General features: G+C 40.6%; 1 protein-coding gene across 1 annotated transcript; it reads right to left on the bottom strand.

Annotated features, from left to right (window-relative positions):
• Positions 1–77: 77 nt before the first annotated feature.
• Positions 78–14,406, bottom strand: scamp3 (secretory carrier membrane protein 3). The gene is made up of 9 exons (XM_085149553.1): positions 14,038–14,406; positions 13,709–13,789; positions 8,027–8,146; positions 7,479–7,599; positions 4,922–5,050; positions 3,349–3,514; positions 3,111–3,212; positions 1,962–2,079; positions 78–957 (listed from the first exon to the last, which is right to left on the bottom strand). Exons 1-9 carry the CDS (start codon positions 14,089–14,091, stop codon positions 808–810), a joined length of 1,041 nt encoding a protein of 346 aa, XP_085005679.1. The 5' UTR covers positions 14,092–14,406; the 3' UTR covers positions 78–807.
• Between the last annotated feature and the right edge of the window lie 4,048 nt (positions 14,407–18,454).

The raw sequence follows: 18,454 nt of genomic DNA, 5'->3' as shown, positions 1-18,454 counted from the left end.
ACTATTAAAATGCAGGTGATCATCATTATCATTATCGTTCCAACAGGATGAGGGAATAACGGCAGCAGTAGACTGTGAAAGCATGACAATATATTTTAATAAAACCAGGACAGTGACACAGTCATGATATTCACAAGCAATACTGAAAGAACAGTGACAGATACCAGAACCAAACCAACACATGTTCATCATCATTACAGTATGAAAGGTTTTGGCAATACAGTAAACGGGCATTCTCGTTTGGCATAATAACAAAACAAACTGGTTAGTTTGCACTTAAGCTACAAAAAAGTAGTGCTGGCTAAAGTTGAGCAAATCAGTTACGGATCAAATGTGGCAATGGCAACATTTCTGTGTTCAGCCCCAGTCTTACACTTTGCATTTTAACTGTAAATGTGGAAAATGTCAAGGCTAGCAGAATCCAACTTGGCACACAGCTGTCATTTCAAAGTAAAAGCATCGTCCCTCTATTCACTGAAGCATCACTTTTCATATAAATTCATACAGCATCTTCTTGTTTTATTATATTTTCCATCTTTCTTTTTCTTGAATCAACACTTACAATGTGTCAATTCCTGTTTTGGTTTAATATAGGTAACTTTTCCAGTACGTCATAGGAAATTGGATAACCCCACATCTGTCTCATGCACGTGCTCTGAAATTAAGTAGGGGGTAATTATATAGACTCCACTTCCCTCCATCAAATTCTAATCACCCGTGGGGAAATGAATACCAAACTGAACCACCATCAAGCTCAAAGCTCCCCTCCTCCTCCTCGTCTTATCCAACCGTCCCTGTTCGTTCTCTCTATCGAGGAGCGGTGAAGACCCCCTGGGCAGCGTTGGCAGCGGCGTTGGCAGTAGCCTGGCGTACTGCCTGATTGGACATGACTCCAGTGGCGAACTCAGCCTGGGCCTTCTGAAAGCTGGCATCAGTTTGCCTGTACAGACTGTGGATCTGGAGCGAGAAAGACAAGAGTACGCTGACACCTGATCCTTGCAGCAATTCATCATCTTATTCTGCACGCTGTAAGGGTGAAAACGATACCCACAACCTGATATTGTGGCTATTCTTCAGGCTCTTTATCTACTGAATGCTTCACGGTAGATGGACCACCTGGACTACGTGGTGAGAGGACTGTGTTTACTTAAAGCTTGGACAATTTTGTTCTTGCTCTACACCTTTGACTTTCCTACTCAAATTCAACCCACTTAATTTTTAGCTTTACAAGCATAAAGCATACAATTTATTTTGTTTGAATGGATATTCATGTGACATTTTCAACATTTCAAATAGTGAAGTTGTAAGACTTTCATATTTTCCCAAGAAAGATGCACAGACACTGGCTCAGGTGAAGTGTGCTGTCCACTGACTGTTTAAAAGGCTGATTGTTGACCTGTTGTGCATCTCCTTATTTTCTGTCCTATATACTGTTACAGTGGAAGATTCTCATAGTAAACATATCCAAAGTTTTCACATCGTGGTGTATGTGCAATTAATCCCCGTGAGCTAAAAGCTCAGACTTTAGCATGTTTGTGATGTCACAGGGAAGGGATATCCCTAAAACGGTGATCTCAGCTATTCTGGTCTAGTTGCTGCACAGAAGCCCAGCCTAGTATATGACAAATAAGGGTTATTTTGAACTGGGAGTCATGTTAAGCTTTTCTATTAAGAGTTCAAAAATAAAAGTAATGAGCTGTAAATGTCAGCTTTAAGCAACACTGAAACTCTCAGTTGTTTTCTTATGCACTACAACACAGTTTCTGCTTTCAGAAACCAAGATGCTGTGGCATTAAAACACTTTATCCTGATATAATCACATATGAAAAGATATAAATAACTCACTGCTATGCTAATACCCGGACGCTTTTGTTCCAACGACAAATCTGAACATCTGCTGATAAAAATAAGAGTCTTGATTTGAAGTTCTTTATGAGACATGAAAATATGAACAAATGTACCCTTTTCAGCATGATGACCCCCATAACGGTTTCTGCAGTAAAGAGAGCGGCATTGATCATCATGATCACACCGACACCGACGTGGGGGCTCAGAGCTGAAAGGCTCACAATCCAACCACTGAAGGACAGAGAGAGACACACAAAGATCAAATATACAAGGACGCATACTGTGAAAATAGGAGGTTTAAAACAGTATCCTCATGTGCCCCTAAAATTGAATAGTTATTGATAAAATAATATGCAAAGCAGGTATTAAATATATACTTATTATCTCTGTGTGCATTAACAAAACAAGCACTTCCACAACCAAATTAAACACTTTTGAACAAAATAAGCCGTTTTTCAGCTCATTCAATTCATTTTTATGGCTTACAACTATAAATACATGATACAGAGAACAAGCACTGCACCCAGAATGAACAAAGTGCATGGATGAAGAACAACAAATGTAGGAATCACATTGCTCAAAGGATTTAGAAACAAATTTGTAGTTCTCTGGTTCTAGTAACAAAATCAGTTATCAGCAAATGTGATTGGACTCTCTTTCTATAAAGTTAAAAACAAGATCCAACTCTTAACGCGTCTAAATGAGCAGGATATCTTGTATTGGTTATATATAATACTTCTTAAACTTTTGGGTTTTAATGCAATAGTTGCTTTTCTATCAGTGAAGGACACAAAGCCCCCCGGCAACTGTTAAATAACTGTGATCTTGTTGTTGATAATCAAGCAGAGACATGCAGCTGTCTAAGGCCCCAGTCACACAAACTGGAGACCAGTTGGCAACCAGCCAATTGTTTGGGAAAAGTCAGTAGCCCTCAATGTAAAAATAACACCTTTTTGAAATGAGTTGGTTTTTGGGATATGACATAACTCTTACTTTTCTTATTGTTTATGGTTTGTAGTGAATTGCGTTTTCCAAATCTGGTTTGTAGACACATCTTCTTGGCATCTTTTTCCACAAACTATGCGTGATTGCAACAGTCTGCTAGCAGTGGTGCAGCAGCCTCTTTGTGACCAGTTTCACCTACTGACTGCCAGCAACCACTCGCCAACTAGTCAGGAAATATAAATATTTCACAAGTAACTGGTGGTTGCCAGGAGGTTTTCGACTGGGCTAACACAGAGATATTTGTTTAGGAACTTTACCTGAACCCCCATCCAGGGATGCCGATGGTCATGATGATAAAGACGATCACTTGGGCAAAGAAAACGAAGAAGAAGGCAAAGAAGTTGAAAGAGCTGTCACTCCTAGAAGAGGGAACAATATAATTACTAAGGTGACTGCACAGTAACTAACAACTCTGTGTAATTTTTGCGACTGTAGTGAGCAAAAACCCAAAAGGAAAACGACTCGAAACTTCTTCACCAAGACGGAGGTACACACCTGAAGGCTTTGTACATGGGTCGATACCAGCAGACAAAGGAGCAGGGAGTGAAAAGTAGGACCCACAGGATGGCGAGGCCGAGACCAACGCCAACACCACCGGACTGGTTGACGCAGAACAGGGCCAGGGAAGAGATCAGGTTGAAGACCAGTGTGCCTGTGCAGACTAGACATAGATAGGCTATGACTAAAAAGGAAAAGAACTGCAGCCTGACCGTAGGGATCAAAACCAAACCCATCCTTCTCCCTTTTGGCTCTGGCTGATGCAATATGATGCCATTTTCACTAAATCTGTTGTTGTCTGCTGCCTGGTCAAGATTTCAGAGTGTGACAGACCGTTTTTAAAATAGCTCTACACTGTTCTTTGCATGTTCACACAGGAACTGCATAATGTAATCTTAATAACACCTTCACAGTTTTACAGATCAGGCGTCCTCAAAATCTGATAATTCTGCAAAAATCTAAATGATAATTTTTAATGCTACCAGCAGTTACAAGCTGTTTTTACAGGATATACACCCTGTAACAGCTCAGTGACCCTGAACTGCATCCGCTCCTAAGAAATAGATGGCTGTATGGAGAGATGGCAGGAGAGTGTGAAGTAGATCCTGCAGGTTTCAGGGCAAGCACTTTGGTACCTTCCAGCCAAAGTCGCATGCACATAAATGCCACAATGCAAGGACTCTTAGCAGCGGTTTTAATGCTGCGGCTGATTAACGTACATGCTACATTTGACTTTGATCATACCCACTTTGATTTCAAGCGGGCCAAACCAAATCAGGTCAGTTCAGTTTAATTATTCTGTCAGTGTAAAGATGTTTAACTACACATTTAATCCCTGAGATATCTTAAAATGAGAAAAAGAAGAAGAATTTCAACCGTACATCTTGGTTTTTCCAGATGGCAAAGACATGCGGCTGTAGTACATTATAGAAATCTGTCAGCACAACTCAGTTGTCCAAATTCCAATCTTTGCCAGGCCAATTCTGGCCCCCAGGCCTTATGTCTGATAGCTCTGCTTTAGCCATAAAAAAAACTGTAGAAGTACAAAAATAGAACTTGTTTCTGTTTGTTTCCCTTCTTCTATTCAGCAACATTCACTTTCTCTCTCACTTTAAAAATCAGTGTCAGGTTTAACTTTCATTCATGCCCTAAAGACTTGTGGACATGCAAACAACCCTAAAAACATTAAAGCCTCCTCTTACATTTTTTCCTGGTCTAATCTAAGTGACAAGGTGTGGAGAAATTCTACAGTTTCTCTGTGAAGAAATCAACGAGAACTTGTGCAAGTTTAACCAGCTGGATTGGTTGTTGTGCAGACGCTCCGTGTAAGTGTCCCAGAGTCTTCGATCTAACAGTGAAGTGCGAGTCTTTGTACAAATATTCAAGCTCTACTGCCAGACAGTGCAGGAGGAGGCACGCATGCACGAGCTAGCGTTTACTGCCTCTAACTAGGAAGTCTTAAGTGTTAAAACAAGATTCCCTTCACGCTACAAAAACTTCATTATGATGTTAAATTCTAACACTGATGCCTCAAATTAATAGTAAACTGTCAAAAGTTGCAGGAACTCACACAACCAGAAGTAGTACATGATGGTGACCGTGCGCTGGAACCGCTGACTGATCTCCACATTGATGTCCTGATAGAAGCAGGGACCCACAGGGCAGAAGGAAGGCAGCGGGGGCCAGTTATTCTGCCGGGCTGAAGAAGAAAAAAGTCAAAAACGCTTTGGTGTTACTGGGATGTCATCAGTTTATTTTCTGTTTGTTTTAACAGGTATGAGAATGTATAAACACATCACTCCAGTTTTAGCAAATTCATTATTCGATTGATTTTAAGATTCTTTTACTTTCTTTCAAAGTTTGAAATGATATGGCGCCCGGTTATTTAAGCAAACTCCTCAGCATAACTGAGATAGTCTAGCCAGATCCTCTCAGTACAACCAAGGTCTCAACTGAAGCATAAAAGAAGATCGGGCCTTCGCAGTTGCAGCGCCTAGACTTTGGAATTGGGGCTGTGCGATATGACCAAAATCTCATATCCCGATATAAGAATTCTATCGTCCCGATAACGATATAAATCACAAAAATTTAACATTTTCTGTAAATTCTGTGAATCTTGACTTGCGGGAAGCGTTTCCAGCTGCGCATCATGTAGCTGGAGTCAAGTGTTTTAACCGATGTATGAAACTATACATTTTTAGACATAAGTTGTAACAGCCGCCGTTTTCTTTGTGAGTATTTATTACACGGCGTGCTGTGGGGAAAAGCCTGCTCTAACGTTTGAGTCTAAGGTTTATTTTTTAGCACCTGGTGGCTCTTTTTTACTTCTCATCCATAAACAATCTGCTCTTTCACGTGATTCAGTTTATTTTGAAAAGTCTCAACAGGATCTTGAGCTTTATTGTGAAAGGTTTATGTGGAACATAAACAAGCGGACACGCGATGGTGTTACTGTCGTTGTTGCTAACGACAACGCATAAAACAGGCGCTTGTCCGTCCGTAGTGTGGTTATATTAAATATAAGAGAAAGAGAGAACTTTAAGAAATTAATATAGCCACTCCAGTGACCATCAAAACAATGAAAAAATATTGCCGTAAACAGTTTATTTTGCGACACCACGAAACAAACGATAGCGTAAAATGAAACGATAGACGTTTTTATATCGTCATCCGATATATATCGTTATATCGAATAGCCCTATTTGGAATAACTTGCCAGACAGATATTCATACTTCAGTCTATTCTTTTAAATCGCATCTTTAATCTCACTTTTTTATATTGGTTTTTATTCACTTTGAATACCATCAGGCTTGTTTTATGGTTGCTACATTTGTTTTGTTTTTATGTTAATACTTTCTCATTGCCTCATCTTATTGAGCTGTATTTGTTTTTAAATTGTTTTCTCTTGTTCTTAACTAATTGTGAAGCATTTTTGTCAACTTTGTTGCTTTTAAATGTGCGATAGAAATACATTTGATTTGATTTGATTCATTTAAGTCCATTAAACCTTATCATATTTATATTACAGGAGGTTTGTACTTGTTTTTGTGCAAATTCTAAAATAGTGCTCTGACAATTTTGGTCATATCGTGACAAAATTCAATCACCACCTCTCACTGGACCTCCTGTGGATCAGCAGACTAATTAGCAAAGTAACTTTTCTATATTTTTTATAGCAGTGCAAAACCTTAGGTCCCCCTTTCATCCACAGCCACTTTAAGGCTTTCTCTGTGGCCTCAGTGATCTTGCGAATGGCTCGTCTCCTCTTCTCTCCTATGATGCCATCCACAGTGCAGGCCCTGCAGAACGACTGCCCCATGAAACCTCTGCACCCAAGCTCAACAGGGAAACACTTTTCCCTCCCACCCTGCTTCTGGCCATTCTTGTCCAGGCCATCAATCCTCTCCCTTTTTCTTGAAAAGAGTACTGTAAGCTCCAACATTGCAATGTCCTTTGTTGCTCCTGACACCAGCACAATGTCGTGCCTCAGGGCAGTTCTTTTTTTTTTTATGTGCAGAGGGAACTTCAGCTACTATCAGCTGCCTTAGGTGTTCTGTGGGATTTTTCTCCCACTTTTATGAAGCAGATTGTGGTTAGCTAGTGTTGTCACCAGATACTTTATATAGAGTAACCAGTTCATCATTCCATAATGAATCCAGCATCCTGTACTCTGCTCCATTGCACATACAAGCCTGGAAATGTGTTATACTCATGTTGTTATTATCCGTTTATCTACTCTGTTGAGTTCCACAAAGCAATGAAAAAAACTGGAGCCTAATTCCTTGTATCTGTGCACATACTTGATCAATAAAGCTGATTCTGAAAAAAATTAATGTGGCTGGCTTCTTTGATTTGTGAAGCTGTGGGTGCAAAAAAAAATTGCAGAAAAAAATTGTGATTAAAAATCTGCCAAATCTAAACCCAGCCCTGTAAACTCCAGGGTACTGTAACTTGGAAAATCAAATGAGGAACTTAAAATGTTGAAATGTAACATATTTTTCAATACTCCCGTACACAGTAAGAAATATAAGATAAAATTGGACGAGGATCTTTAAGATCTAAAGGTTTAAAGGTCTCTCACTTGTCTACATTAACTCCCCATCCCATCATCCCCTCTATGTCTTACAGGCTCCTGGTCCAACGCTGTGTGCCGCAAGCTCCCGCTCTCTCCTCTCCAGCTCCTGGGCTTTCTTCTCCAGCTCCTCCTGCTTCTTCATCAGCTCTGCTGTGGCAGCATTCACAACAGGCTAGCACAGAAAGAATGAGGCATCAGAACTCTATGTCTATGTAAGTTATTCTGCATAATTATGTACATAGGTCCCAAAGTTGCTCCAATGGTTGTGCTTAGGTATATTACTGGTTCAAGTGAGTCATTCAGACTGGTCTTCCTAAAACTGTGGTGAGATCCACAAAGCTGGTGGAATTAAGAAATCATGCAAATTAAGCTGATTATTTCTGTGGTTTCTTTTTAAGCATTCAGCACTCAGATATACACAGCAGGAATTAGTGCAACACTTCATTTTAATAGCCATAAAAACACTTACATGGCACTAAAGGACGTCTAACAAAACTTTTAGTACAATCCTGTTTTATACATCCAGCAGCCCCTGAACGTTCTGATGGTAAGCTGATACAAAATCACAGTAAAGAGGGTCTTTACTGTAGGGTGTATACCTGGGAGTTGTAGGAGCCATAGTTGCGAGGCTCGGTAGGTGTTGTCCTGCTAGGCGGGGTCTGCACAGGCGCAGATGGAGCAGGTGCAGATGGAGGAGTGGCTTCATATGGTGGAGGAGGCTGCAGCATGGTTAAAAAACAAAAACTGACATCATACATCAGTCTGACGAAAAAATGTGGTCACAAAAACATGATTCCAAGTGAACGAAAGAACTAAGAATTAGAGTATTAATTGTTAAGTAATTAAAAGTATTAATGTATAAAGTATACAGATCATACACATTTTAAAACTATACAAAAAAGTAAAATAAGACATTTCTCTCCACAACTAATATCTTACAATCCCTTCACAACACATGATTATTAAACAATCATTAACAGCTATGCACTTTTGAGACAAAGTTCACAAGCTTGAACATTTCTAAAAATTAAAGGAAATCAGTCCACTTTTTGTGAACTGATCGTTCTAGATAATTCTGAGCACAAAGCTTCAGATAACAGCATTTAGACCTCTTCATTCTAATAGCGAAAAGCCTTTTATCCCATATCACACACACAGCTAGAGCAGACCAAAAATATTTATCGTGATATACATTTGAAAATTTGCCATAACGATATAACTGAAGATATAATTGACACTAGACAAAATGCTTTACAACTCCACAACTTTATTAGTGCAAAAAAAAAAAATCAATGTATTTTCACTTAAACAAGCAGCTGTTTTTTCTGTGCATTAAGGTTACATAAAAATTTAACAGTCCAAATGCAAATTCCTTGCTGACAGTTTAAGCAAAAGGCATTTCCAGTGGAAATTGGCCGACATATCCTCAGCATAACCATGTATAATATCCACAAAACTTAAAGACGTTATACACACAATACGGTAATATTATGTTGACGCGTAGTACGTATCACTCCGCGAGGCTCCTGCCTACGGTAGCCGTAATGCTCCGACAATCCATCAAGCTGTGCGGTTTGTAGCTTAGCAAAGTCGTACTAAAACATTTGACAGATTTTCGAGCGCCGTGTACCACATAAAATCGTTTCGAGGTCAGTAAACACAACCAGAATTCATACATAAGGCACACGGGATTATAAGGGGCACTGTCGATTTTCAGAAAAAAAGGATTAAGTGTGCCGTATTTTCCAAAAAAAACGGTAATAACGACGGCCCGCTAGCATGCGCTAACAAAAATAGTGCTTTGTAGTGTATCTGGTAGACGAAAGCTAAACCAGTTCCACACCACTGAAGTTGCAGCATTTTTACAAACTAATTCTGGTTCATTCAACGATCCGCTTTCGCCCTTCTCATTCTCCATCGCTGGCACGTTTTTTCCGCCATGTGCGTATGAAAACAAAGGCACTGCGCATGCGCGTTTCACCCATATTCTATCGCGATATTTCATTTTCTTATGGCCCAGCCCATTGGCCCAGCCCTACACACAGCAATATCATGGGGATTTCTGGTTTAAGTCATTTCTTTGAATTGCTTTTCTGGACAATAAAGTTAAGATTCCAAACAGGTATTTTATTTAGAAGTTTCCACATGGGGAATTCCATCCACCCTCTGATTTCTAGCACTTCATCATGAAACAGTCAACAGTGCAAACAATGACAATATCAGAAATTTCACTGTCTTTAACTAAATAAAAGAGAAGTAAAATGGATTCAGAGGAAGAGGAGACTTAAAAAAACAAATCCTAGAAATATTCCTACCGTGGCTGCTGTTATAATGGGGTGTCTGTGAAGGAACTACATGCACAATTTGTCATGCTGCAGGTACTGTTCCTAATCGAGAAAAGCAGCCACACTTCTGTGTAAAAAGATCAACATTTGCCTCACCACCATTCATAAGTTAGAGCCTGTCATCTAAGATGCTGCAGAACATGTTAAAGAGCAGAGTTATTTTTTACATATTTATGAACTCTCAAACGTGAAAGTGCACAGCTAATCTCAGTAAATCTAAGCTTCCTCATTCCCTGCATGGAGATTTGCAGATCAAGGTAAAAATTGGACCAAAAGTAGAAAAGTCCATCATCAAAGCAGACATTTTTTCTCAGAAATCTACTGTATAGGAATTTATTTAATTTATTTTTAAATAACAGCATTTTTGATCCATCCATCAATTTTCTTCTGCTTATTCAGTTCAGAGTTGCAGGGAGGCTGGAGCCTATCCCAGCTGCCAAAATATATAGGACGGTGTGTTGGACCCCTGTGACATCCCACTCCTGCTTTTTTCCACACAAATCAAACCATATCTGATGAAAATAACTTAAAATATTTGCTCACTTTGGTTCACAATAGAGTTTTTAAATGGACTCAAAAAGACCCCAGCGGTGTACTCACATGTGTGGGTTTGTAACATTAAGCAGGAAGTGGCCCATCTGTGTGGCAAATGTGACCCAAATGTCATGGACGCTTATGGGAGGTTATTTCCCATCATTTAACAATATAGACTTTATTGTAATGTAATTTATTTGTAAATGTTCCATAATTAGGAATCTTATTTTGACATTCTTCAGTTATTTCGGTCTAAAAATTGATTGAGTATACATCTGTGAAGGTTCTCAGTCATCCAGGTCATCGTAGTCAAAGGAGCTTGCAAAGAAAAGCGTCTGGACTTCTTTAAGTTACTTGAAGACGTTTCACCTCTCATCCGAGAAGCTTCTTCAGTTCTAAGGTCAAATGGTGGGGAGTCCCAGATATAAACCTAGTGGGAGTGTCCCCCCACAGAGGGACAAAAGGACCCCCTGATGATCCTCTAATCGCCTGAGCCAAGGTGTGGAACTGGGTGTGGGTCCCAATCAGCCAGAGTTTCGGGTGAGTTTATTGTGAAACCTGGCCCCACCTTATCATGCGAATTCCTGAGGTCAGATGGCCCAGGGTGTGAGTGGGCGTTAAGGCGTCTGGGAAGGGATCTCAAAACTGGATTATAGATGGCAGAGAGTTGGTGTCGTAAACCAACGCCTCTGTTCAAAGATGGTCGCTCACAGTGGACATAGATGGCTTCTTTCACTCCTCTTTCAAACCATCTGTCCTCTCTGTCCAAAATGTGAACATTGGCATCCTCGAAAGAGTGTCCTTTATCCTTAAGATGCAGATGAACTGCTGAGTCTTGTCCTGTGGAGGTGGCTCTTCTGTGTTGTGCCATGCGCTTGTGAAGTGGCTGTTTGGTCTCTCCAATGTAGAGGTCTGGGCATTCCTCGCTGCACTGTACGGCATACACCACATTGTTAAGTCTGTGTTTTGGCGTTTTGTCTTTCGGGTGAACCAGTTTTTGTCTGAGCGTGTTGCTAGGTCTGAAATGCACCGGAATGTCATGCTTGGAGAAAACCCTCCTGAGTTTTTCTGATACACCGGCTACATAGGGGATGACAATGTTGTTGCGTCAGGCGATTAGAGGATCATCAGGGGGTCCTTTTGTCCCTCTGTGGGGGGACACTCCCACTAGGTTTATATCTGGGACTCCCCACCATTTGACCTTAGAACTGAAGAAGCTTCTCGGATGAGAGGTGAAACGTCTTCAAGTAACTTAAAGAAGTCCAGACGCTTTTCTTTGCAAGCTCCTTTGACGATTGAGTATACAGTTAAAAAATGATTATTATTGATGTAAGTGTTACAGAATCACCGGTTTATCTATATTTTAATGTTATAATTATGCTGTTATACTCTATGATATATAACCGACTCATAAATGACCAGAGTCTGATATTTGAATTGCTAGAACAACTTGGTTGCTTCAGGGTTAGAAGCCTTTTTACCCTGTGAAGTTCCACTTGTACCACATCTTTACTGTTGCAAAAATCCCCCACAGATTTCAAATCAGGATTCTCTGATTTCCATGCCTCTCTATCAGAAATGCTTCTGCTCTGCATTTCAGGAAAATCAGGGTTACACGAGGGTGCAATCCACATACAACTGTAAATATTATTGTGAGAAAGTATGCAGCTTGTGAGCTCTGCTACAAGTGCTACATAAACAAGTCCAAGTTTAGTTCCTGTTGCTGCAGAGTTTGCTAGTATCAAAGACAGACAGGAAGTACACATGAACTCAAGGTGTTTCCTAGCAACAAAAACCTAGTGATATAGCAAGGACCTCAGCTGTTTCCCAGCAACAAAAAGCCCTGAACTCCAAAACCTGCAGCTGAGAAGTGTATCACACATACTGTTAAACACTAATGTTAAGTCAAATCAGAGAACTCGCTTTAAGGCCCAGCATCTCACATGGCAAAAAGTGTGTTTGACAGACATCAGTCTAAACATATAAAGCAGAAACGGAGATGCTAGGTGTAACACAGAAACCGTTTCATCTTAACCGTTTCTCTTTGCTCCCCACAAGCGGTCACAATAAATGGGTGCCCCTCCCTGGGCCTGGTTCTGCTGGTGGTCTCTTCCGATTCAAGGAGTTCCCTCCCCCCCACAGTTACCATATGCTTACTCATAGAGAATCAGCTGATCACTTGGGTTCTCTCTAATATTTTTGGGTTCTTAGTTTACTGTAAAAAGTCCTTTGAGATGACTGCTGTATACAGTTGTCCTCAGACGTACACAGTCATCCTGGGCATTAATCTCATGAAATTTTAAGTCTTTTAATGTTTTTTTAACTGTTCTTTTTCCAGGGTGGAATGACTGTACAGCATACACATTTAATGACTTTAAAAAAACAAGAGTTGGGTGCGCTAGTTTGAATTATTTTAGATTTTCTCTCATCCATACAGGCTCAAATATACTTAAATCTTTTAATGTGATCCTGAAGATCCAACAGTTTCTTTTAGCTTGTCAGGGCCAACACCTATTAACCTATTAACTTCTCATTAGAGATCATGATTGACTAAGCTAGTAGATTCTTTTTGCCAGCTACCTTTAAGCCTAGTCTTAAGACTAATCTTAAAGGTAGCTCCACTAATATTTCACCAAATATTAGTAGAGCTGTATGTACATATTTGAGCCTGTGGATTAGAGAAAATCCAAAACAAATTCAAACTTATGTACCCAAGTCTTGTTTTTTTAAGTCATTAGGGTGTGTGCTGTATAATCATTCTACCCTGGAAAAAGAGCAACTCAAAGAAATCATTAAAAGCCCCCAAATGATCATGTCCAAGACGAGTGTGTGTAAACGTCTTCATTTAGAGCTGAGCGGACTCAAGCTGTGTCCTCTAACACACTGTCTGCACTGTATATGAAGAATATCAGCTGATACACAGTCTTCAGACTTGTGTAATATTATAATATTGTTAATAAAATGTATAATGAATAGTGTGTAATAAAACAGTTAACATGTGAGTAGTTTCGCAACATAATCCTGAGGTCTCCTTCTGCTTTCAGACCTCTGAATCACCACAAATCCAGGCCCAGTGATTCAAACCGAATAAAAAGAGTGAAGTGAAACAGAACGGCCTCACTATGAGGACATCAAAGTGACTCTGCAGCGACTTACAAAAAGGAATAAAATTAACCATTATTCACAAGAACAACTGTGCTTTCCTAAGGATAATATCTCAGAGCTCGGGGTTATCTGTGCCAGCATGCTTTCTTAAATATTTTATACCAACTCAGGCTGGTCAACCTGCTGCAAACCAGAAGCCAGATGCTTCAAAATACACAGGAAGCAGGAGAGACAGTGGATCTCTGTCTTCTTTGAAACAAAAGCACAAAATAAATGGTTAAATATAATAATGCTCACCGCAGTTGTATTATCAAATGGGTTGTAAAGGTCCAGTGTGGCATATCCTGTGTTGCTGCTGTGTTGAGTCACTGCAGGGTCCTAACAGACAGGACAAAGACAGAGTAATTCAGCATAAATAAATCCTCATTTTTTCATGTGCTCGCTGTTAATAAGAGCTACAAGTGGGCGAACACTGAGGAGGATCTGGCAGGCCCTGAAATAAGTCACATGAGCAATGAGCAACAACACGCCTGCTATTACACGGAGCCAACACCGGCCACTTTCATCCACCCACCCATACACCCATCCATTACCCTGACGTTAGCTTCATGCCTAACATCTCTCACCTGGAAAGGGTTTTGGTCCTCCATCGGTTCTGGGAAGCTCGTGTATTTTGACATCTGATGTCAGCGCTGGAGCAAAAAAAAAAAAAAGAAGAGAAGACAGGGCGTTTGTTTCCGTTTCAAAAACGAAAGAACAGGCAGGGTGTGCTCGTTTTTAATCGAGGTAAACTATCTCCCCGCCCCTCTGGCTCTCATCTCAACTGTCACGGCTCTGGGTTTCACACGGGTCGATCGGTGTATTCACCGGAGCTTTCTCTAATCCGGGGCCGGCTGTCAGTGTCTGGTTTGCGGCTGTGGGCCGAGCGAAGCCGTTAGTTTTTCTGGGAGGAAAAGGATCCGCGGTACAGGAAGTAAACAGCCGAAAGCTGGCCATGTGACTGCTGCTGCAGCGGAAACACGTGGGTTCTGTCGCGGCTGAGATAATCAGGTATACACTGGATAGCATATTATATTATATTATATTTGTTTATATTTAAGTGTACTGCTGTGTTTGAATAATAAGCGGTCAAAGCCAAGGTGTGGAACTTTTTGGCTCAGGCGATTAGAGGATCATCAGGGGGTCCTTTTGTCCCTCTGTGGGGGGACACTCCCACTAGGTTTATATCTGGGACTCCCCACCATTTGACCTTAGAACTGAAGAAGCTTCTCGGATGAGAGGTGAAACGTCTTCAAGTAACTTAAAGAAGTCCAGGCGCTTTTCTTTGCAAGCTCCTTTGACTACGATGACCTGGATGACTGAGAACCTTCACAGACAATAATAAGCGGTGAAACTCCGGCACAAAGAGTTGATCTTCAGTGGGCCAGACAAACTAAAGCTGTTTCCTAATGACCTACCCTTTTCGTTAATATAAAAGTGGTAATGTGTGGGGTAAGAGAGGCGGATGGGTTCAAAGTGGGGGTGGGATCGACTCTGAGCCACTTCTTGTTTGTAGTGGTGATGGACAGGTTGGCTGATGAAGTCAGGCAGGAGTCTTTGTGGAGTATGATGTTTGCAGATGACAATGCGATTTGCAGGCAGAGTAGGAAGCGGGTGGAAGAGAGGCTGGAAAAGGTGGAGGACAGAATACATTTTTTCTGGCCCACATTGTTTTTTGGGTTTTTCTTTAAAGCTATAGTGAAAATAAACACTTGCCTTTTGTTCACTGATTCAGAGGAGGCAGATGTGTTATTCCACAACAAAAGAGATCTGTCCAGGAACCGTGACACTTTGTTCCTGATTTTCTGTTTGCTTTGAACCGTTTGTATTTTGTGTGTGCACGCTGGCCAATAAAGGCTCTCTTTTTGTTCACCTTGCTTGCCTGTGTATCTTACACTTTGCTCTTCTCCTCAGTGTTCATCACAGTGAGACCATTTGGAATGAGCTTAATTGAAATTTTGCGTTTAACAGCTAAAACTTCCAGACCATCAAAGGTAGAAGCACAGTTTTTATGCAGACTGGTCAAAGACATTTTGAAAAATGCCCGGTGATGGCCTCTGAACCTCCTTTAAAATTATTAACCAAAATACTTCATCGGTGAATCTTTCTGTGCTGTTATGAAATTTCAGATGCATGCTAAAAAATGTGCAAAATAAACCCTTACATCAATGGCTTATCTCAGTCTCTGATTCTACTTTTGCTAACCTGAACTTCTCCTTTGATGATAAAAAGGTAATTACTTGTTCCTCCATTAGATGTCACTCTTGCACACAGCTGATCTCAGCTGAATGTGATTCACAAGGCAGATTTAACCTCAGTTACCCTTTTTAAAGAGCTGGGACAAAGAAAAACTTCTTACACATTTTTTTTAATTAAACCCCCTTTAAAGGTTATAATTTTTACTCCAAACATGCTTTCTTCAGAGTTTCTTACAGGTCATACTCTGGCACAGACTGACACTTGTGCTTCTCCTTTGATCCCAGCTCGTGTGCAGGATGCTTTAAAGCAAAACTTTAAAGTTTTTGGCTTTTTTTTTAAACTTCTCACATATTACCCTGTTGTCAGGAGCAGAGAGGACCCTTAGCTCCACCAGTTTATCCACATTTCACGGCCTAATGAGTTCGGACAATCCAGCCTCGTCTCTTTTCATTATCTGCTCCTGCAAATCACGTTGGGGGTCACATGGGAGAGGACAGTCATGGGGTTTCTTTACAGACACAGGCTGTCTCACACACTCTGATATAGTTACTGTACATTAGTGATTTTTTATGAATATTTGTCTACATGCATGAATAGGCATGCATTAATTACGACTAAATATTTAGCATATGTAAACTGAGCTATGTTAAGGAGGGCTCGGTGCATTTGGACCCTTCTTGCTCACACATGAACATGAACTATGTTTTTTTCGGGTTTTTTTCTTCTTTGTTTGGGGGGGGGGGGGGGGGGGGTCATCGGCTATGCATCCATCATTTTGGGAATATTTCCATTAAGAAAGGGCCAGAAATTCCCCTTATGAAATGGTCGACTTTAAGGATGTGCTGCTTTTCTTCATTTTACATTCTTGTAGACTGAAAAATTTGGGGTTTGGGGGGAATCACTGAAAAGAAATCCTCATTGACAGCCTTAATAATGTCTATAACACATATATTATTAATATTGACTGGAACAGTTAATATTAATAATATATAATATATAATATAATATATAATTCAGTGCCATATTTACACTCTTCACAGGTTGCAGAATTATTAGCAGCAACTTCTGTAGCTTAACTGCTGCTCCTAAACCTACTCACAGGCTCTGCTTCATTTGTCTTTATGGTCACAGCTAGCAGCATCTGTGTTTGTCAGCTGACTTCTGTGACTCATCATTTCCTCTAATGGGTCTCGTCATGATTGGTCCAAATGGCCCCAAATGAAAAGCTGGATTCGGGTGCCTCCCAGTCCAAAACCACAGAATTCCTCAGCCAATCGAGCAATGCGAGACTCCATGACATCACTGCCTGAGGAATGAACTGGCATAAGAATTGTTTGGAAAGTGACCCAGCTAAGGAGGGACCAGTTTGGACTGCTCCTATGAGGCTTGCAACCATCAGTCAAAGGGGTCATTTAGGCAGACTTCTGGGCATGTTATGTGTGCGTGTGTTTGCGCAATGCCAGTTTTCTTGTTGAGCAAATAGCAGGGAACATTCCAGCCTCTCCTGAGTGCAGTTAAAGTGCTGCGGTTTTGTTGAGCACTTACACAATACCGCGGGTTTCATTGAGGCCATTCAAAAGACACATTATGGTTGTGAGACATAAAAGCACGTACATCATGGCTGAGGTTGTGTAAGCCATAAATACTTGGTCACATATAATACTTTCAGTGTTTTCAGTGTTTTTCAAGTACACATTTTTAGGTACTTTGCTTAAATACATCAAATTTATCTCCGCTATGCTATTGTACACTTGTAATCTTCTGCATTTCAGGCATTTTTACTGGACTATCTTAACATGATAGCTATTATTATGCCACAGGTTTGCCTTAAAAAACAAAACAAAACTGACTTTTATATTTAGGCTTATTTAAGGCTTATGCCTTCAGAACTGCCTTAATTCTTTGTGGCAAAGATTCTGCAGAGATTTTGGTCTAAACTGATATTTGCTGGCTGCACATCCATTATGTGAATCTCCTGTTCCACCGATTCTCAAAGGTGATCTGTCAGGACCTTCTTGCTGTGGTGCAACAGTGCTAACCACTGTGCCACCGTGCTGGCCTGCATCTAAACCAGGGGTGGGCAACTCCAGACCTCAAGGCCGGTGTCCTGCAGGTTTTAGATATTACCCTGGATCAACATACCCAAATCAAATGATTAATTCATTAGCAGGCCTCTGGAGAACTTCAAGACATGTTAAGGAGGTAATTTAGCCATTTAAATCAGCTGTGTTGGATCAAGGATACATCTAAAACCTGCAGGGACACGGGCCCTTGAGGCCCACCCCTGATCTAAATCAAGCTAAAGTGCTACTAAGAGGACCAAAGTGTGCCAAGAAAATATCCCCTGCACCATTATGCCACCAGCAGCCTGAAGTGTTCATATAAGGCTGGATGGATCAACGCACTGGTGTTGTTTACACCAAATTCTGACCCTACTAGTAGAAATCAAGATTCATCAGACCAACCAACAAATTTCTAATATTCTGTTATACAGTTTTGATGAGCCCATGTGAACTGTAGGCTTGGTTTCCTGTTTTTACTTGACAGGAGCAGCACCTGGTGTGGTCTTCTGCTGCTGCAGTCAATCTGAATGTTGACTTGATTGTAACAAGTGCTTATTTGAGTTACTGTTGCCTTCCTAACACTCAAAGGAGTTTGGAAATCAACTAAATATTTTCTCCCCGAGAACTGGCGCTTACTGGACATTTTCTCTTTTTGCACCATTCTCTGTAAGCCCAAGTGATGGAAAATCCCAGTAGATCACCAGTTTCTGAAAAATTAAAACCAGCTTTTCTAGCACCAACA

This window comes from Neolamprologus multifasciatus, chromosome 22 (assembly GCF_963576455.1).
Source record: "Neolamprologus multifasciatus chromosome 22, fNeoMul1.2, whole genome shotgun sequence".
Lineage (NCBI taxonomy): Eukaryota > Metazoa > Chordata > Actinopteri > Cichliformes > Cichlidae > Neolamprologus > Neolamprologus multifasciatus.
The sequence above is the reverse complement of the archived record's forward strand: the minus strand, read 5'-3'. Positions and strand labels throughout refer to the sequence as shown.